This window comes from Doryrhamphus excisus, chromosome 9, assembly GCF_030265055.1.
Source record: "Doryrhamphus excisus isolate RoL2022-K1 chromosome 9, RoL_Dexc_1.0, whole genome shotgun sequence".
NCBI classification, from domain to species: Eukaryota; Metazoa; Chordata; class Actinopteri; order Syngnathiformes; family Syngnathidae; genus Doryrhamphus; species Doryrhamphus excisus.
In genome coordinates, this window is record NC_080474.1 from 14,718,299 (window position 1) to 14,739,954 (window position 21,656).

At 40.0% G+C, this 21,656-nt stretch overlaps 3 protein-coding genes across 3 annotated transcripts; all 3 read left to right on the top strand.

Moving 5' to 3' along the window:
• The first annotated feature begins 310 nt into the window (after window positions 1–310).
• Window positions 311–2,481, top strand: si:ch211-184m13.4 (uncharacterized protein LOC798560 homolog). Its single transcript, XM_058082770.1, has 3 exons — window positions 311–745; window positions 1,428–1,936; window positions 2,239–2,481. The coding sequence occupies exons 1-3, from the start codon at window positions 409–411 to the stop codon at window positions 2,401–2,403; spliced, it is 1,011 nt and encodes a 336-aa protein (XP_057938753.1). The 5' UTR covers window positions 311–408; the 3' UTR covers window positions 2,404–2,481.
• Window positions 2,482–6,021: 3,540 nt separating this feature from the next.
• gpr183a (G protein-coupled receptor 183a) lies at window positions 6,022–8,716 on the top strand. Its single transcript, XM_058082768.1, has 2 exons — window positions 6,022–6,169; window positions 7,147–8,716. Exon 2 carries the CDS (start codon window positions 7,162–7,164, stop codon window positions 8,287–8,289), a length of 1,128 nt encoding a protein of 375 aa, XP_057938751.1. The 5' UTR covers window positions 6,022–6,169; window positions 7,147–7,161; the 3' UTR covers window positions 8,290–8,716.
• A 4,125-nt stretch (window positions 8,717–12,841) lies between these two features.
• gpr18 (G protein-coupled receptor 18) lies at window positions 12,842–15,343 on the top strand. The gene is made up of 2 exons (XM_058082769.1): window positions 12,842–12,871; window positions 14,140–15,343. The coding sequence occupies exon 2, from the start codon at window positions 14,159–14,161 to the stop codon at window positions 15,122–15,124; it is 966 nt and encodes a 321-aa protein (XP_057938752.1). The 5' UTR covers window positions 12,842–12,871; window positions 14,140–14,158; the 3' UTR covers window positions 15,125–15,343.
• The last annotated feature ends 6,313 nt before the right edge of the window (window positions 15,344–21,656 follow it).

The following is a 21,656-nucleotide window of genomic DNA, read 5'->3' on the forward strand; positions in this document are numbered from 1 at the left end:
GCCTCCCTTGCACCTTGTAAATACCACAAACCACCGGATGGTGGTGGTGTGTACTGGTATGATATTCCTGGTATGAGAAGATCTATGTTCCATCTGTCATTTTCCAAATGCCAGGGTGGGTAACCTCAAAATATAATTTTTACAAACACACACCAGATCTAATAAAAAAGCTTCATATTGCATTTGTGGTTAGGTGTACAATAGCTTGCAGCTTGTCATGCAGTATAAAACTAGCAATACGATGTCGTGTGCAAAGCTTCTAAAGGGTAGAGGTGGGATGTGTGAGTGTCACTTCCAAGTATTACCACTCCATATGCAGTTAGGGGAAGCGCAGAAAGCAGCACAAACACTAGTTCACCTTTTACTGTCGGTGTTGTGCTCCATGTATACGGTGATCCTACAGGTGTCATGGCTACTAACAACACCACCCTCAACTCTCCCAATCGGAGCAACTGTGATGTGTTTGTTTACCAACAAGCCGCAGTAGTCCTCTTCCCCAGCTTCTACTCTCTGGTGTTTATCATCAGCGTTTGTGGCAACTCTCTGATCCTCTTGGTGATCTGCCAGAAACGACAAAAGTTCAATTCCACCGCTGTCTACCTGCTCAACCTGGCCTTGTCGGACAGCCTCTTCACTCTGACACTGCCGGGTAGGATTGTTTACTACATCCTGCACTTCGACTGGCCCTTTGGAGATCTTCTCTGCAGGATGAGCACACTTATATTCTTCGCAAACACTTATGCAGGTAAAAGACACACCTCAGTTTAGATGAAAATGCCCAGTTTGTTTGTTTGTTTGTCTGTTCAAGGTTGTTGGTTTGCTCGCTTTGAGTAGTACTTTGTTGATTCATTTGTTTGAAGTAAATTGTTAGTTTGAGTTGGTTTGTTTAAGTCGATTAGTTGGCTCGTTTGCTTGGATCAAATGGTTTATTTGAGTTAGTTGGTATGTTTGAGTTAGTTACCTGGATGGCTCTCTGTTTGCTCTTTATTTTGTTGAGGTTTGTTTGAGTTATTATTGGCTAAGTTGTTTTTTTGGTTCACTGGTTTGAGTTAGTTGACTTGGTGATTTGTTTCTAGAATTGTGGCTACATTCTTTGAGTTATTTGGTCTGAGGTTTGTTTTCAGTTATTTGGCTAGGTTGTTTGAGTTTGTTGTTTAGGTTTTTTTTTTTTTTTTTGTCCGTCAGTTGTAATGTCACTTTTTTGGTTGGTCAGTTTGTCTGCGTTTATGGTTTGTTCAAGTTAGTTGGCGAGTTTATTCAGGTAATGGCTTGGTTTCTTCATTTTATCAATATTTTATATGTTTGGACAGTTATGAGACGTCTCAGGGAGCCAAATCACACCCATTTGGGATGAATTGGATGGAAGCAATCATGCCAAAGTCCGTTATTGAGTTGCGATCATTAAAACTTTTTGTCATGTACTGTAGGTATTGGCTTCATGACCTGCATCAGTCTGGACCGCTACCTAGCTGTGGTGCACCCTCAGCGGCTGCGCTGTCTGCGGCAGGTCAGGGTGGTGCGCTGGATCTGCTGTTCGGTTTGGGCTCTAGTGTCTGCGCAGGTAGCTCCTCTGCTGTTCCGCAACATGCTGCAGCAGCATCAAAGTAGGCGGACCTGTATGGAGTACTTCAATGTGGACGGTTACCGCTGGACACCACACTTCCTACTTCTGGCCTGTGTTGTCTCCTTCTGCATCCCACTGTTTGCCATCCTGGGCTCCTACACTAGGATCCATTTGAAGCTGCGGGCGGCTGGGCGCAACTTCGTGGGCCCATCGAGGAAGAACCACAGAGCCAACGCTATCATCCTTCTCATTCTCCTGACATTTATCGTGTGCTTCAGCCCTTACCACCTCAATGTGATGCAGTTCATGTGCAGGAAAATACACCATGAGGTCACCTGTGAGGAACTGAGGGCATTCAAGGTCTCCTCACAGGTACAGTTGGAAAACACTTCCAGTATCTTCATAATGTGTAGTAACTGTAATATGAAAATAGAGTTTTAGCTAGTTAAAAAGTGCAGCTATGTAAATCAATCACTTTATTTTCCATGTACATGTCGCACTTGTTGCGATCCATTGCTTCCACACTAAGCAGTGATGCAAGGTGGAGCTTGTATTTGTCACATTTGCAATCAATTCTAGTCATATGATTTTGAAGGGCCACTGCCCTGCTTGCCAAAATCACCTCCGACAATAAAAAAAAAAAAAAAAATAATAATACAATGTTTCCATTGCAGATTACGGTCTCCCTCATGAATTTCAACTGCTGTCTGGATCCAGTCATCTACTTCTTTGCCATTAAGACCTACAAGAAGCGAGTGATGGGTCTGTTTAGGGAGCGCTTGTGCACTTCCACGATTGCCGCATCCACGACAATTGAGAACAGCAGCAGCAACAGCTAAGACAGCACAACTTAGGGCATTTCATTTCATTTCACTTTTTGTTGTTTTTTTCCAATTTCTTCAAGATTAGAGCCTTGCTTCCACATTAAAGTTGATAGATTGTGCATGCATAATGATCTGTGTTTATGCTTGGGTTTCAGCTGAACTATTTGGAACAATTCTATGTACTATGATGCCTTGCGTGGGAGGTTTGAGGTGGATGCCATCACCACTTCCTTGTGCACTGTTCCTGCACCCTTTGCACTGGCTTTGCACCTCCTAGCTGACTGTGTGTGTGTTGCATGTTTAAAATATGAGTTCAAGTGTAGAATGTCCTCAAATTTCAATTGGACTCAATTGGTGTACCTATTAAGGTGGACACATACAGTGTGCCACACTGGATCAGATGTACTGACATAGAAAAGCACAAAAGATATGTTTGTATTTGTTTGTATTGTTTATAAACACCCCTAATCAAAATTTGAAAAATTGCAAGAATTTACATTTTGCACTGTTGAATCTTTTCTAAATTTCTAAGTAGAGCTTCAAAATGCAACGAGAAAAAATGAGAGTGAGACGAAAAATATTTTGAGCAAGCAATTTATTGCAAACAAGCAAAGTATTCATCAGCTGATCAAAAAATACCACAGCAAATCTTGCCAAAAATGTGGATTCTATGTAATTTTCTATCAGGTTAGTCACATTGTCATGATCACTTGATGGCAAAGGCAAGTGCTTTTTTTTCTTCCTCAAATATCACTCTCATTTCTTCTTTTTGCATTTTAAGGCTCTACTTAAAACCTTAGCACTTAGAAGATCCAACAGTGCAAAATGTGAATTTTTGGAATTTTGATTAGGGGTATATATGCATACATAGATGTATGCACTGCTTGCCCTCCTCTCAAGAAGATGGGAGTTAATGTCCTGGGGAAAATAGAAGGGTTGACGTAAGTATGTATACTATAGATATAATATATTTTATATTCACAGTAAAATATATTTTACGTGCATTAAAGGTGATGAACAACATAATACAAACTATAAATTAAAATATTTATCTAATTTATGTCAGAAAATCAAAGAAATATGACAATATCTCCTCATATTTGCATCTGTGTGTGCATCTCCTGCACACACATGCACACACGCAGTATGTAGTATCGTAGTAACTTAAGAATGTGTCTCAAAGTGTATCTTAATGCAATGACAAAAAAAAACGACACTGACTGCACTTTTGTATTTTGCTGCCCTCCTGCGCCTCCTCGTGGTAAATGCAATCTGCTTTCTGCTACCAGTGTGTGAACGGTTATAAACATTTACATCACCAATGCTGCAACACCTCTACCTAGCCAGAAGATGTCACTGTTCCTCCAACACTGCCTCAAATTATCAAAGAGAGGAAAGTGGAAGTAGACAATCCAGGCATCCAGTGTTAAATCAAATCTACATGGAATAATGGCCTTAATAATGGCCAGTTCCTGAAAAATTCTCAGATTGGGGGGGGGGGGGGGGGGGGGTACCTGGCAGTTGTTTTAGATGTTAATGGTGCTGTAATGGTGCTATTGACTTTCATGTGGTTTCTAATAATATTGTAGTTACCTTATTTAGCAACTACATCCCCAATATTAAATCAACACTAGTTTAAACCAGTCCAAGGTGTACCACGCCTATTGCCCAAAATCAGCTGGGATAGGCTCCAGCATACACCTATGACCCTAGCTGTTGTATGTATTAGATATGAAGGTAATGTTTTGTAAACATTTATTTATTCATCCTTATAGTAGTGTCCTTATAATAGTTACCAAACATTGTTTGAATCATTGTTTCTTTCCCTCCTAAAAGCATTTTTGCTGTAGAAACAAGGAGCCAACCGCAGCTGCTTCCTGTGCAACTATTGCAGTCTTATCTCGACCGCAGGTTGAACAAGGCAGCCTGGTGTCACGCTAGCTATCTTGAACACCAGAGTCATACATTGTTAATAAGTAATACCTGCGACAAAAGACAAATGATGGCATGACACAAGACAACCAATGAGACGGGGCTAATTTACTTGATAGAGCATCGGTTGAAAGGTACAACAATCCACAGATGGACATTTCAACAGAGGATGTCTCCTGCAAAAAATCCGCCATCAGGATGTGCATAACACTGATGAGAATCAAATGCCATTAATCACGATATCAGCACTCGCACCATAACTTGTTGAACACCGAAAATACAAAGCACATTTTAAAGAAAGGAGTGGTGTGAGAACATAGTTGGCAACTTTTTCCTCGGGCATTGAGCTACCATTGTTGTCTAAAAATAGCAGCCAAATAGGCACAGCGGGCTTTGTGTGGGCCTGTCAGCAAGAGGCACGACTGTCGGAGGCCCCCTGTGACTCACAACCACAGGTCGACGGCCATGAGGAAGTCGGAACGCTTCCTCTGCTTCACTGCTGGACTTGTTTTGAACAAACGGCGGTTGTGGTTCATTAGCACAGAGAATATGACGCCTGCATTCATTGGCTTTAGGAAAACAATCTCGCCCATTTCCCCAAGTGGTACCATGTCGCGTTATCTTGATTTCTGTTTGACTGTTATTAAGAACAACTCCCAAACACTCCCTAACCAGTTAACAGTAGTAGATACGCCTACAAGAGCTCCATCTAAACTTCACACCATGAATAATCGTAATATTTTACATAGAAAATAATGGAAATAATTTGTTCCAGAGTGAAACTAAACACTTTCAAGACTTCCGACAGGTAACGAGAAGGTCTTTACAGACCAATACTGTCCAAGTAGTGCCGTCACCTGTCTATGAAATCACTGGTTTACTGTGTTGTTCTGTGCCAACTATCAGAGTTACACCAGTGTTTTTGTTGAGTGGGTGTCTGTGTGCAGGTGTGAATATTTTGCCATCATTGTGTGTACAATTATGTAACTTCCTGTGTTTACAAATGGAAATCAACTGAAACTAGCCCAAGAACGGAAGTGATTCTCAGGTGTGAAAATCACAACGTTTAACACAGTACAGTTAACAGTACATCCATGTTTGACTCAACCTTAGAGAGTTTAGTAGGCTTTGACACAATAAACTAAGTAGACTGACCTATTACTGATATTATTGGAAATAATACGTATATGAATCCTTCGCCATTTTTAAATTTGTGTCGTGAAAAAGAAGGGTTCATCCGATTATCTACTGTACTTTACAGTTTGTTAGCTTTTGCATCATCATCTGCACCTCTCATTGCGGTCAATAGTATAACTAGTGCACTTCAGGAGGTTATTCTTAATAACATCATGACATTCAACACACAACAAAATGAGCTAAAAATATGAAAAGCATCAGATTTGTGGTTAATCACATTATTAAACATCTTCCCAAATTAAACACACTTAAAGAGGATCAGAAAGTTAGCAAAGGAGAATATGAGTAATGAATTGTGACACAGCTGCTACCACTTCCTTCCAGAAGCGTAAATAGGTATGATTTCGTTTGTGATTAAACATTGATACCCCCTCTGCATTGGCATTTACGTTTGAGCACATGTGATGATGGAGAGTGGGAGTGGAGTCGGTGGATGGTGGGAGGGTCTCTGTGTGTCTGGCGGGTGTGTAGGTGGGTTGTGCTACAACAGGATATTTTGTCACCATGGTCACTGGTAGCAAATCAGCAGATGCCGATTTGTGCATATGGCCTCCAGCTCGCACGCATGAAATTGGAATCGCTTGGTCACGTTTGAAGTGCGGTGCCATGTGTGGTAGACTCCGACGTACAGAAGAGACCACACAACTTTGAGGTAACTTTCAATATAAATATATGGCTGCATTCTATAATTGGGTGTCTTAATACTGCATGTCGCATGCACTACAATGACTCACTAGACTGACAAAGCACTACATTTTATGGTTTACGACCTAAAATGTACAATTATGGCAGTTTTATACCAGTTTTACCATTTATGATAAATAGAAATGCCTGTGACCATGAATGCACATTCTGTTAGAAAACTACAAGGGGATGGCTCACAATTACAGTTAATATGCAAATTGTAACATTAACAATGCTTGCCAACCAGGCACAAAAAACACAGAGGGGGTTGCCACTTCCTGATGTGCAAGGCCGCCTTTGCACAACAACATCTTTGCGCGCCAAACAGGCGGTACCATCACATTAAGGACTGGTTGTTATTGTGCCTTCCTCTGTCTGTGTTTGACCGAAAAAAATTATGAAAATGACAAAAAGTACACTCGGAATGACGTAAACATCAACTAGCATAAGCATATAAGAATGTGAGCTGCTTTGATTGTGTAGAATTTTCCCAGAATTTGATTTCATCATGTTATCAGAAACTTGTATAGTTCATTCATTAATTATTTTTGTTGGCCTAATATGTGGAAAACCTGTTTTGTCCACATATATATCATTATAACAATAATTAGCGCCACTTATTTTGACCATAAAAGGGACTACAAACTAGGTGAGACTGACTGAACAGCTATATTAGTCAGCTGACCCCAAACTTTATTTACAATATAGATTGTTAAAACAATAGTACTAGCCTATGACATTTACACAACTGTATTTTTTGCAACATTACTTAAACAAACAGTGTAACTGTTAAGTTGGGCTGCAAGGACCAAGGACTTCCTCCTTGCAAGGTGCGTCATCAGAAATCATGTGTTGCCTCTCGTGGTTTTACAAGGCAAAGGGTACAAAACATCTGACTTGTTTTGACATGACCTTTTAACCGAAACCATCTTATTCTGTTTCAAGAATCACAACGCCCAGATGGGATCTACAGCTTCACCCATGATGTCTGGAGTTCTGTCCATTGACAACGTCTCCACATGCGACACCCTGTACGCACATAGGAGCTATGCCCGAGTTCTCATGCCCATCGTCTATGGAGTGGTCTTCTTGATAGGACTGCTGGGCAATGCTCTGGCTCTACACGTCATTCGTCCAAACCTTAAGAAGATGAACTCCACCACCTTGTATTCGCTCAATCTGGTGATTTCTGACATCCTCTTCACGCTGTCACTTCCTGTGAGGATCACCTACTACGCGCTGGGTTTCCACTGGCCTCTGGGCGAAATAGTGTGCAAGATTTCGGGCCTTATCTTTTATATCAACACGTACGCTGGTGTCAACTTCATGACCTGCCTGAGCATCGACCGCTTTATCGCTGTTGTCCTGCCACTGCGCTTCGCCCGGCTGCGCAATGTCAGTAATGTACGCTACATTTGTGGCGGTGTGTGGCTTCTGGTGCTAGCACAGACCCTTCCTCTCCTTGGCATGCCCATGACCAACAATGAACCAGACGGCTACATCACATGCATGGAATACCCCAATTTTGAAAAGGTCGACAACATTGCCACCATCCTCATTGGTGCTGTCTTCTTAGGTTACGTCATCCCAGTGACCACTATCCTGGTGTGCTACTCCATTCTGTGCTTCAAACTCCACTCCACGGCTAAAACCAACCACCTGACAGACAAGTCAGGGCGTAGCCGCAAGGCCATTGGCGTCATTTGCTGTGTGTCCCTTGTCTTTGTGGTCTGCTACAGTCCCTATCACATCAACATTCTGCAGTACATGGTCCGCAAAATGGTGTCCAACCCGGACTGCGCCGACCTCACCGCCTTCCAGGTGTCACTGCATGTCACGGTGATTCTCATGAACCTCAATGCCTGCCTGGACCCGTTTGTCTACTTCTTTGCATGCAAAGGCTACAAGAGGAAGATCCTGAAGCTGCTCAAGCTGGAGGTCAGCATGTCAGTTTCCAGCGTCGTCAGAACGTCACCTGAAGGGTCCTCTAAGGACATTATCGATGGCAACAAGATCCAACTCAGCGGTTCTGCTACAGGCTCGGCCAGTGACAGGCTGATGCAGAGAAGATCGCAGCAGTATGTGTAAATGAGAAGAATGAAGATCGGAAAGTCCAAGCAAAGACTTTCCTAATGTGCCATCATGGTGGACAACAAGTGGGTCAAAATGTTGTGTCAGAAGGTTTGCAAAGACTTGGGACTTCCTTTGAACTTTCCTGTGAAACAACCAATGGCATTTGGATGAAGACTTGTCCATCATCAGGCTAGAAACTCACTTGTTGTAATTGCCTCATATTTTGAATGTTTCTCTTCAACTTCCAGAAGTCGCTAGTAACACAACTATGTTCATATGTACAGGACATTTACAGGCTGCTAAGCACATGCCCAACAAAAAGGGCCGCTATTTTTTAAGAAGAATGTGTGAAAATGGCACCATGTACAACAATTGTGAATGGTCAATTTCAATATCGCATATGAATGTAAAAGTGAATCAATAAATGAATGTTATAAATGGATATACTGAACTTCTGCTTCCATACCAAGGTCATATAAAGCAGATTTAATGCTGACGTAGTGGATGTCACTCTTGTTGCCAACATTTATTGAGCCAAGGCATAAAAAAAAAATCTCAAGGCCGCCACCAAATGAATGGTAACAGCTGGATACACAGGTTAACTATAGTCGGAGAGCATTTAATTGTTCAGCCTGTCACTAAACATTGATTGCATACATTATATATATAATTATATTATATTAAATAGATACATTATTGGTCGTCAATCTATGAGTTCTGTTCCTATGACTGTGATGCAGGGCTGCAAACATTATTTGAATATTTCCAGTACCTCAATTACAAAACACCTAAAATTTTTTTGGTCTACTTTGAGGAATGACTTACGTTACCAAAGCGTGTGTACGTCACCCACACAGAGGACGAAGGAAAAACAAAAAGTTAAAAAACAGACAAAAATGACATGTATCCTTTGGACAGCAACACTTAGTATGTACCACATTAGCAGTCTTTTCCTGATTCGCCTTCGCCGCTATGCAGCAACAATAAAATCCCAGCGTGAAAGCAACCACTGGCTGTGGTTGACGGCTGAGGATGAAAACTGTACGGTAACATGCATACACCTTTCACAATTGCCACCTATTGTATTTTAAGTGTAGGTTGGGTGGAATCTATCAGTTACTTGTGTGTTTGCGCTGATCGCACCATGAACTCCATTGTGGAAATGTCTTTTTTTTCCCATTTACATGTTTGTTAATTTATTATTGCATGACTAAACAACGAGTGGTGTCATTAACTTAAGTTTGGTTTGTTCGTTTGTTTTGCACAGGTTAGTTTTGTACCCAAAGTGAGTATTATTTTGCGCGCCCCCCTCCAAAAAAAAAGAAACCTTATACCCAGCAACAAAAGTTGTGGTTTTCTGTTTATTAACTCATTGGTTTTTGACTGATTGTTTAATTGTTATATTTTGTCCACTTACCGCTTTTCCAAAACATTTACAATATGCCATTTCAATTAAATAGTTTAATCTAATCTTTGTTTGCCTGCTTCATTCACACCAGTAATGTCTATTGTCAAACCAAGAACCCTACATTATGTCCTGTGGTATTTGATCTAAAATAGCCAAGCTATAGTATTTTTTTGGTAGTGTTCAACCAGTTACACATTATAACCACTTTTATGCCGTTTGTTTTTTAGCTACTGCAAGTGGAATGAAAGCGGGAAAAAGGCAAGTGAATCACATGACATAACTGTTGTATCTACCAACTAGTTTCATCATCCCGGTGTGGCTATGTGGTTTCCCCGTCACATGACATCACATCCACATGCATAAGCTCTACAACAGATTACAGTTTGTGGATATTTAAGTTAACATGAAAGGAATATTCATAAGCAATAAACAAATGGTGGGAAGCCACAGCTGGGCCATCTAGGGTACGATTTTAGGAGCGGTGTGCATCAGCCAAGGTCATATAAGCCACGATGACTGCTGAGGGATATCCTAGTGTTTTCCTGCCAGTCTACAGGATCTATTCTTTCAACACCAGGAGCCCTCCTTTGGGACGAAGGCTGTCTGCCTCTGACCGACTGGCAGACAAACAGCGTGTGCAATACAATGCAATTTGACAAAGTTCACTTTTACTTGTTGTGCTAATAAGGGTCCAGACTACGTTCCTGTTGGCATTCAAGTATAAATTCGTCATTCCTAGAATCTAATAAATGGCATATTAAATAAATATGACATCCATGTAATTCAGGGGTATCCATTTTCAGCCTGTAAGCAGCTTTCAAAATGACCTACCTTGGAAAAAACACAGAATATTTGAAAATATATAGTATATAATCTAACCATCCATCCATTTTCTATGCGGGTGGCGGGTATGGACCATTACTATTGTTTGTGTTCAGAGAAAGTTATTCTAACTGTGAATATTAGAAGGTTCATATTATTTATTGAATATGAATATTCTGAAACACAAACTCCTATATAAACTCCTGAAATGTATTGATTGTATGACAATTTCCACAGTGGAAACATTATCATTCATTAGTATTGTTCTAATATTTATTTATCATTATTAAGCGCTGCTTCGTTCTACTTCTTGTCAGACATGTTGAATTGTGCAATTGTTGTATTCCAATGGAACTGTGTGTGCATGTTTGTAATAAAAGGAATTAGAAAGGAATGAGGAATTACTTATTATAGTTTTTGGGGAGTACTTTTGCTTCCATTACTTTCCATGCAAACAGATGAAATTTTTCTATTAATTACTGCTCAACATAAATGTAGTGAAATCCATGCATTTAATGAATAGTGCATTTGCTATTATGTTATTCCCCCCAAATACCTCACATTAGGTTGCTTGTTTTGCAGTGACTTCATCCATCCTCTAGAGGGCGGTATACACCAGGATAAAGAGGCGTTTTCACGGTGGAAGTTTAAAGAGACACAATTGACAAAATAAACATGTACTTTATTAGATGTGGAAGAGTGACAAGGTGAGACCTTGACGCTCCTGTAAAACACATATACACGCTTATAAGGTGTAATTTATAAGTGAAACCATAAATAGTTACCAGTATTTATGGAGTAGAGGATTTACTAATGCAAGCACATGACAACTATCAAAGGGATACAAAAAAACACCACCGGAGACAGGCTGTTGTCATAACAACATATTGCAGTGAACACAGAGTACCATCTGCTCGTCGGATTTTTAAGACTCATTGAGGGGACAAGCCGATAGATAATTAGAAATACGAATGAACCTGCTTCTAGTACAGTGCTAAACATGTAAATGAAGCTGTGGTATCAAAACAAGTTGTGTGTGACACATCTGCGCAGCAGGAAGTAGAGATACTGTGCTATCTTTAAAGAATGAATATCTTTGTGCTTATACTTTTAACATTTGTATAAAGTACCTGATAAGAATGTTAAAAAGTGGGTGGCTTGCTTGTGAGATGCTTGTTTCAAGCAAGACGCCTTACAGAAAGAAATCTACCAAATTTCGGGTTTTGAACTTCTCTTTACCCGTACAGAATGACTTCACTTAAGCAACCAACATTAGGCTCAGAAGATTTTTTTTACTGTTTTTATAAGGTGTTTAACTTCTGTTTACACTTGTATGAGAGAGACATTCTGTCACTGTTTGACTGAAAACTTTGCCTCTAAAATTAAAACAGTGGCCACAAATGTCTGAAAGTGAATTTGTGATAGTTCCTGCAGGTAAAAACGACTTTAAGGTCAAAAGTTGCTTAAGTGTGTTGTTATTCTACGCCATTCTATAACAGGCATGGAAAATATCAGTTATCTCTGTGTGGCGTTTCCATGTTCTTCCCCGGGTACTCAGATTTCCTCCCACATTCCAAAAACATGCTAGGTTAATTGGCGACTCCAAATTGTCCATAGGTATGAATGTGAGTGTGAATGGTTGTTTGTCTATATGTGCCCTGTGATTGGCTGGCGACCAGTCCAGGGTGTACCCCGCCTTTCACCCAAAGACACCTGGGATAGGCTCCAGCATACTTGCAACCCTAGTGAGGATAAGCAGCAGAAAATGGATGGATGGATAGAAAATATCAGTGGAAGATCCCTTGAGCCAAATGCCCTGCTTGCAAAAACCAGTGCATATTTTCCACTTACATACATACATACAATGCAGGCCTTGTCTGACCTTGAGCATTTCATCAAAAAAGGTATAAGCTTTGCATCCATTAAGTGGCCGCTGCAATAAAAAAAAAAACATTTCACAGCACCGCCATGAAGGGTCTATTACAGCCGTCTTATTTCCTGTTTATACGGCAACTGCCTCAACATCCTGTTTTTAATTACTTCTCTCCCGCAGCAGATGCTTCTCGTGAGCAAACCTGCTGTGGATGACTCCCCCGAGAGCTAATGTGCTGTGACAGACCCCACTTTTCCAATCAATAACTCGCCCTAAATCTGCCATCGCTCTGCCTGCCAAAGACGGCGCTACCCCTCACACACACACTTCTAATGGTGCATCATTTTCTTTAAAGGGGGGTGTAACTGCGGATGGCACCGGCCCGCACATAGGTGGAGAAAGTCCACGCACAGGAAGTGACATCAAAGGGCCTCGCACTTCCTTATTTTCACTGTTCACAGATACCACAGAGCGTTAGTTGTGTGATTTGTATGGTAAGTTGCAGCATTTTGTGACTATTTGTAAACTGTATGAATGAAGTAGAGTGTAGTGTGCTTTTTTTTTTTTAATAATTACTCACTTTGTCATCATGTTTAGGTCACCACATATATAACTAATGTTTGACCTCAATTATCTTCTCAAAATAAGTTTTCTCATATTTGATCACCATCTTTGTGGTAATATAGTGTGTGCTAGTACAGGAAGCAGGCATTTTTAACAGTAAATAATTTGGTCACATGATTTCTTAGCAATTCTCGTCAGACTGTACAGTGATGCTAATATCACTTCCACTTTTTGTATCACCACTGAAGACAATTCATCAATAACAATATCATTGGTTGATATTATTGGTCAATTGTTTATTGACTTTTACTATCATAGTCTATATATGATATAATCTATGTATTTGTGGCACAGATAGAAGAATGAAGTCACACTGTTGGTTCCATTGCTGTAGTGAAATGTTGCATTTTATGTGTTAATGACCCCCTGTTGTTGTGTGGTGCTCAAAACTACAATCGTCACACACTTTCCTATTTAAATAACTGTTTCATTTTCACTTGGAGTTAAATAAATATGTCCTCCTGTGGTGTTTTCTATGTAGAAGCACTCACCTTATTCGCAGAGTAGAATTTCTTCTATGAGTGAGAATTGATTCTATATTCTTTGTGATGTCACCCAAATTTTTATATGTTCTGCATCTGTATACAAAGTAGCTGTATCTTAAGAGAGCAAGATTATACTACATTTCAGCAAAAACCTCAATATATTAAATATCAATTGACACCCTTTATAAAAGGGGGCCAAAACTCAAAGCCTACTTTAGATAGTAGGTCGAACTGGACATTTGGTCTGGTTGCTCATTTTAATAAAGTGATTTTTGATGGCCCTTGTTGATCTCTCAATGCGTGGGCAAGTCATGTTCGGTTCAATTATTTGGACTTTGGGTTTTAATCTGGCATGTGGCGTATTATGAATGGTTGTAAATTTCACTATCCACAATATTGTTTCCACTTTTATAATTAAAATGCCATAGGATGTGTTTATACCGGAGGAGTAAAATTCACAACTTGCGTTTATTCGAGGTGCAGCACTTATTTGCTGAATTAGAAGCTCCTAAGTACTAATTGGGGTATGGCATCTATAAGAGAGGAGGCCACAATTTCAGGAATAAGTGAATTGATTGTGAAGAATTTCAACCACTACAATGATATTTCAGTGGGGAAAAACTATGCTTTACACTTTTGCTGTTTTTCTGCAGAATTTGGGCCATCTTCATTATGACGCTACCATCTAGGCTTCCGGATGAGTACCGCACAGCGGCCCTGGTCTTCTATTGCTTCATCTTCATCAGCGGCGTCATCGTCAACCTGAGCGCTTTATGGGTGTTCGCCCTGAGCACCAAGAGGAAAAGCACCATCACTGTGTACATGACCAATGTGGCACTGGTGGACCTCATCTTCATCCTGTTGCTCCCCTTCCGGATGGTCTATCTCCACTGGGACTTCTGGCCCTTTGGTGACATTTTTTGCCGCATCAGCGCCGCCCTTACTGTTTTCTACCCATGCATCGCCTTGTGGCTTTTCACTCTTATCAGCGCCGACCGATACATGGCCGTCGTCCAGCCTAAGCACAGCAAGGAGCTGAGGAATGTCCCAAAGACGGTGGCAGCGTGTGTGGGTGCATGGCTTATGACACTGGGAAGCACGATTCCCTTGCTTTTCCCGGGTGGGGGCTACCAGGACAGCAACTTCACTACTTGCTTCAAAGTGCAGGATGTCATCTGCCTGCGGCGCGAAGACTCCGTCAACTTCGCCCGCGTGGCATTTTTCTTCCTGCTCCCCATCTGCGTTATGATTGGCTGCTACGTGGTGGTTGTGGACAACCTGATCAACGGGCGCACCTCCAAGCTCAATCCCAAAGTGAGGAGGAAGTCCATCAGGATCATCATCACGCTCATCGTGCAGGTTTTGGTGTGTTTTGTGCCATTCCATGTGTGCTTGGTGCTGCATTTAGTAGGCCTGGACAAATACGAGGCCTTCTGGACGTGGGTCGTGTTCTCCACGTTCCTCATGAACTTGAGCACGGTTCTGGACGTCATTCTGTACTATATCGTCTCCAAGCAGTTCCAGGACAGGGTGATCAGTGTGATGCTGTACAGAAACTACCTGCGAAGCGTCAGGAGGAAGAGCAGGCACACGAGCAGCCTGCGATCCATGAGCAACGTGACCAGCGCCATGATTTGAAACTTACCCACTGCAGTAAAAATGTACAATAGTCATTTCATTTACCTGGATGTAATTTACACTCACAGTCTGGGAGCGCTGCTGTCAGGGGGAAAACATCTGTGTGTCGAACTGATGGACCCACCCGGGAGACTTCAGAGCGCCTCTGCACAAAAACACAAAAACAACACAAGGTGTTAGTTAGCATGCAGGTGAAAATCAGGCTCACAATCATTAAAACATAGCCTACAGTCCTGTCTTTCTTTGTTATCACATATAAACATGTAAAACCAACGACAGAGGTGTAAAATATACAGGATTCTTTAATAGCTACAGCCTCCATTAAACATTTACTGAGCTTGGCTTAATTACTGTCCTGATACAGCTGCATACATACGTATTAGGAATGAACTGCTGATTCTGAGTCCCAAAAATTGTCTATCTAGAGCCACTTATTTATTTATCCTATGGAACAGAAGCATTGCACACTTTTGCCATCTTCCACAGAAACATGAGTGGGCTTTCTCCGGGTACTCTGCTTTTCTCCCACATTCCAAAAACATGCTTGGTTAAGTTAATTGGTGACTCCTAATTGTCCATAGGTATGAATGTGAGTGTGAATGGTTGTTTGTCTGCATGTGGCCTGTGATTGGCTGCCGACCAGTCCAGGGTGTACGCCGCCTCTCGCCCAAAAACAGCTGGGATAGGCTCCAGCATACTCGCAACGCAATGTAACACATATCATGGACACTACACTATACTGTATTTATGATTTTCAATCAGTGTCCCTTTCATTATTGTCCGAATTTTGACCAAATAACCTGACAAAAACCACGCAAATACTCTGAAGTTCATGTTGTGAGGTCAGCTCCTTTGCATATAGTCTTCCTCAATTACATTTTAGTTATGTTGTGTGTGAACTATGCTGGTTACGCTGGCGATGAGTACATGTATGTGGGAGTTTAGTCAAAGTATATGTTTTACTTTTACATGCAGCAAAATGTGTTTGGAGCACAATGAGGTGTTATACTTCAGAAATCACAGCAGCTGAAATGTGAGTTCCATTGTTTCCAACTAGTGTAGAAAGTTCTGGCACATGCTTATGGGGTACTTCATTGACAGCTAAAATGCTACCAATTCCAACAATAACATCCATCCATTCATTCATTTTCCATGCCGCTTATCCTCCCTAGCCTTTCAACAATAACACTTTATACTAATTTTACTAAATAATATTAGTTTTCCAATCAAGAGTCTTTTTAAAATAGCAGCCCCAAAAAGTTAATCATTGACACCCACGTCTTACCTGTTTTTTCGAAGCAAAAACGTGTTTCCTGGTGCATAAACTATGTAATTTTTCCTTGAACGTGAAGTTAAACTTTACCAGTAAACCCAACTGAAATACTATCTTGTCGTGACCACTGCTACCAACTCCACAGCCGGAAATCTCCTTACCTGACGGAAGCGTTTACCCTGCTGAACCAAATGAAGACTATGGCCTCTGATTCGTCAAACGATACGTCAATCATGCTAGCTCACTAATGACCAGAGGGTACCAGCTCATATATGAACAGTGAGTTTTAAATGACAAAATACGAACTGTTAACAGTTTAAAATGTATCGAAATGTTAAAACTTAATCCTTCATCGAAAATAAATATATGTATATATATATACAACAGCGCGAACAATTGATTAGTATGCAGCATGCCTCTTGGAAGGCTGAAATTAAATATTATCACCATAAACTGTTTGCAATATTGATATTTACTTTGCTTTGGGAGCGAATCACTCTTTGTGTATGCTAAAAAAGAAATAAGATTTTTTCAAAAATGGAAACTTAAATTCACAGTCATTAACAGTCAATATTCATGCAGTAACCATAATGACCAGGTGATGGCAGCATGGCACAGCTGGTACCCACCACGCTGACTGTCATAATTGCAGCAAAGAAAAACTTTCCACATTGCCAAGCAGAAAGTCGAAGTTTTGTGTGTGCTTTTAAAAGTACAACAAATAGTCCAGCCTCATTTCCTGTTTCTTTTTCTTCTTCTTCTTCTTCTTCTTCTTCTTCTTCTCTTTCTATAGCGTTAACTGCTGCAGCCATTAAGAACAACCATGCTGCAGTTTGAATCCTATTGATTGGGCTGATGTTAAATGATTCAGACACTCGGAGTGCATTTACAGTAACATCAGCAAGAGAGGTCAGGGAGGCTGTACGCTAAATTTAAAGCTAATGCTTTAAAGAAACAGACAGTGAAGGCATCACACAACACAGGGAACATGGCCAACTCCTTTTTGTAGTCCAATAGAAATGATGAGACTACATGAGACAAATAATGGCACTATTGGCCTGTGTTCTCAACCTGACTTTTTTTGTCATGAAGCCATTGATTTTGAAAGATACGGTGGCTGGTGGTTCAAGTTCATACTTTTACACTGTATGGATTTTTTAGCTAATCTGCTCAGACATTGTATACTACATAAGACATTCTATAGAAAGTCATAGTGCAAATTGCACTATTTTTAAAGGGAGCTCTGACAAATAACCCTATAGGTTTTGACATGTGAAGTAGGTGGTGGCGAAGGTCAGATTATATAAATATTGATTAATCTAAGAGAGAAGTTTGAGACAAAGGTAATACTATTATATGCAGAGCAACAGTTGTACAATTTATGGCATGTTACATGCTTCCTTTCTTAATTTAGCTCACGGTGGCATAGGTGAGTAAGTTAAAGAAGATGAGTACCCGCCAGTATATTTTTTAGTTTCACATTTTGCAGTGCTTTGTGTTGCAGTTGTCTCCTCCCTATATGTGCATGAAATGGTTTGATCCTCCTTTAGAGCACAGTCCAGTGATAATGAAATATTTGAGCAATTCTGTCACAAAACCAGTGTTGTGTAATGCTATACACGGCTGCCTGATCAGGGAAAGGGCATGTCTTCAATGTCAGGACTTGTCATAAAAAAACTTTCTTAGTCTGTTATTTTATTGTAAAAATAAGCAAGAGTAAGTTTAGTCCTCAATATGTAGTGACCACAGCTGCCCACAGGGCCCTATGTGATAATGTGACTGTTTTGCATGGTTCCTAGAAATCCTGGTTCCGTGTCACATGACCCTGCAACATTGTATGTATTCTGCCTGTTACTTTGGCCACCTGTAGGCAATGTTGTCACTTGAAAAACTAATCTGATGATAAAGCTGTGTTTTTTACATACAGTATATGTCCAACAACACTATACAATTTGTACTTATGAAGGAAACATGAATGAAGCAGAGGTGCAGAGAAGAGCAGAGGAGAAGGCATTTCTTTTATTTTCCTTCAGAAAGCTTTTGTGATGTTTTATGTCTTTACTTAAATTAAATAGCATCCCCCAAGAATATTTATTTTATTTTTTAGTAATTGGAAAAACAGATTTGTACATATTCAAGGTGCACATGTCCACATGTCCACTTCATAAAGTGGCAGATTGTGGCGTGCATGAGTCTGTGAAGACCAAGAAGCTATGAAAAAAAACTCACAACAAGCTTATCAACCCATTGGAAATTACTGGAGGTCAGTACTTAAAGTAACAGTCTGACTCACAGTGTCATCTTCCAAAGAACAATAAACTCATCGCACAGTAACTTAACACTCAAAAGGTGTATCTAATAAATCCACAAACATGTACCAACACGAGTTTCCCTAAACTGTGTTTCATTGGAGGACAAGCGGCATAGAAAATGAATGGTATGGCTGCAGTGCTGCCTCGGTCAACCAGAGGGAGCCAGATGAGACTTGAAATTTCTCACACAGCTCAATGCTGTATCATAAGAATGGCATTCGGATACATTTTGAATCCGTCTCATATCACTCTTGCATATTTGACTCAGATGTAGTTGGAACACAGTAGGAATATTAACATTAATATTAACTTGCCGTTGGAATGATGGAGCATTATCAGGAATAGGAGCTGGTTCTTTGAGGCTGGCTTTCTTGTGTTTTATAACCTCTGTACTGTCCACATCATTAAACTCCTTTTTTCCTTGACAGCATGATGTGATGGGATTCAGCACAGCTACACTGTTTACACCGGCAGCCATGTGGGATGTGTGGAATGTGTAAACTCCACACAGAGATGCCCGAGCGAGGTATCGAACTCGGGTTTCCTAGCTGTGTGGCCTAACCACTCGTCCAACCTGTAGGGGGTGTCACAATGTGAAAAAAATGAGGACACTCCTTGAAGATTTAGCAAGAGTTCAGAGGTCATATGAGACTTTCGAGGGTCATCTTTTTGTCCACCTGTTTGACATGAAAGTGAAAACAACACCATGCAGCAGGCAGCGACTGGCCTTTTAAAACAATTAAGTCTCCTGTCAAGTCCCTGTGATGAATTATCCGGAAGCCTTACTCGCTGTAATTCTAAATCTCCCACAACAAGTCTCTTTGTTGTCGAGAAATTAATGGAAACAAGATTGTCTTTTATGATCTAACAACACGACAGCCAGCTGCTCTTCCTCAAAGAATTAAAAAAAAAAAAAACAGTCAGCATTAAGACAGACAGAATTTTTTTCCTTCTACTTCTTCTTCCTTGCTTCCAAAAAAAAAAAGAAAAGAAAAACAAAATCAGCCAGCGAGTGCGCTTGGCCATCTGTTTTTGTTATTTGATATGTGTGAATACACGTCGTAATGACTTTGTTTGCGAATCAGCGCACGAGAGCTCTCGAAGTGGCGGAGTGTTCAAAGCTAATCATATAATTGGAGACAATCGGCGATGACAAATGGAGACGCTCCAGGCAGCCAGCTGGGGAAGTGGATTTGTAATCATTGTCAAATCATATCGTTTCTCTTTTTTTTTCCTCTCTGTGTGTGCATATTTGAAGACGGCTTAATAGAGTTTTGCTGTGTTGATCACAGAGGGAGCATTTTGATTGCCAAATGCTGTTTTTTGCCAAAGTGTATTACCATTAAAAATGACTCTTTTCTGAATATTTATAGAAGGACGATGAATTCAATTGACGTGGAGTTCCACAGGGAAGTGTTTTATGGGCATTCACTTTCTATAAAAGTTTATATTGGTTTATTTGACAGGGACAGTGTACATTGATTAGAATTGCTACAAGAATTAGCCAAAAGACTATTTTACATATGTCACTCTTCAGGCCTATCCATTTTTTTTACAACTAATTTATAAGTCTATATTTTTACTTAAATTGTACTTAAAAATAAAGTAGCCTTATTTGTTGTACTATTATTTATATTTTAATTATTATTTGCAATATAGTACAAAAAATTGTATTTGTTGATATTTATTTCTTAATCTTTATTGCTATTTCTCATTATATTTCATATACTTTAGGTACTGACATCAGTTTATAATTAAGAAAAACAAATTTGTATTTTTATTGTTTATATTACTTGTGCTTGTTAAGCTACAGAATAGTTTAACAAATTCATCATATGAATTTTCAAATAAAAATTTCAAATTTCATATAAATTATTATTAACATATTTTATATGTTGTAATACAGGTTGTTCATTACGAGGATAACAAAAAAATAGAATCATTCATTTTTGTTCACTTTTGGTTTTGAAATACTTAGTCCCATTTACCTATTTTTTTTATAAACTGAAAAAATCTGTAAAAAAAAAAAAAAAAAGTCCAGACTGGAGATATTCCAATTTTCAGTTGCTGACTCTAGTCTCGCTGGCGCTGCTGTTTGTGTATTTCAAATTCAAACATTTTCAAGCTACAACCTTTTGACAGTAATATCAAAACACAAGTCATTCAATTAGAAAACCATTGCTCTATTTTCTTTTGAGATTTTAATTTTTTTCTGGACGTACTCATAGTTCGTTAGATATCTTACCGCAGGGGGTAGCACACTCAACAAGACCTCTTTTTTGTTTCTTACTGCACACACTGACCCCCACTCTTCCTTCTATTGCTCATCCAATCAGTGGATGAACAATCCAGTCAGAACTCAGTGTAGATGCATTCACAGATTTGTGGTGAGTCAGATATTTAAAATATTCCCTCCCCTTTGGTGTTAAAAAAGATCACAGAGCTTGGCATAGGAGCTGCAACAAACCAAGGGTTGCCAACCCCTGCCTTAAAGGGGACCTATGATGCTTTTTCCACTTTTCCGACCTATAAATGTAGTTAAAATGTTGTATTCTTGTGTTAAACAATGTCAAAGTTTCAGGTAATGAGGTTTGCATATTTGGAAGTCATCCCTTAAAGAAGTTTGGGATGGCTAAAAACGCTGGGTTTCAAAAGGTGTGGTAAAACTTCCCCTTTGTGATGTCACATAGGGGTGGACTTCCTTATACGTATGGTTCATAGTTAGGAAACACACAAAGGAGTGGGCGTGCCTGGAGGCGGGCCGTGGGTGGAATTAATTAAAACAGACTGTTCTGGCAGGAAGCAGAAATTAAAGGACATTATCTGGAATAGGTGCAGATTCTGGAAGAACTAAAAGGTTTTCTGTGTGGGTTATTGTGTGTAGCTGCTCTATAGGAGACCACAACTCAATACAGAGTGTTGGGGGAAATAGTACTCTCTATGCAGT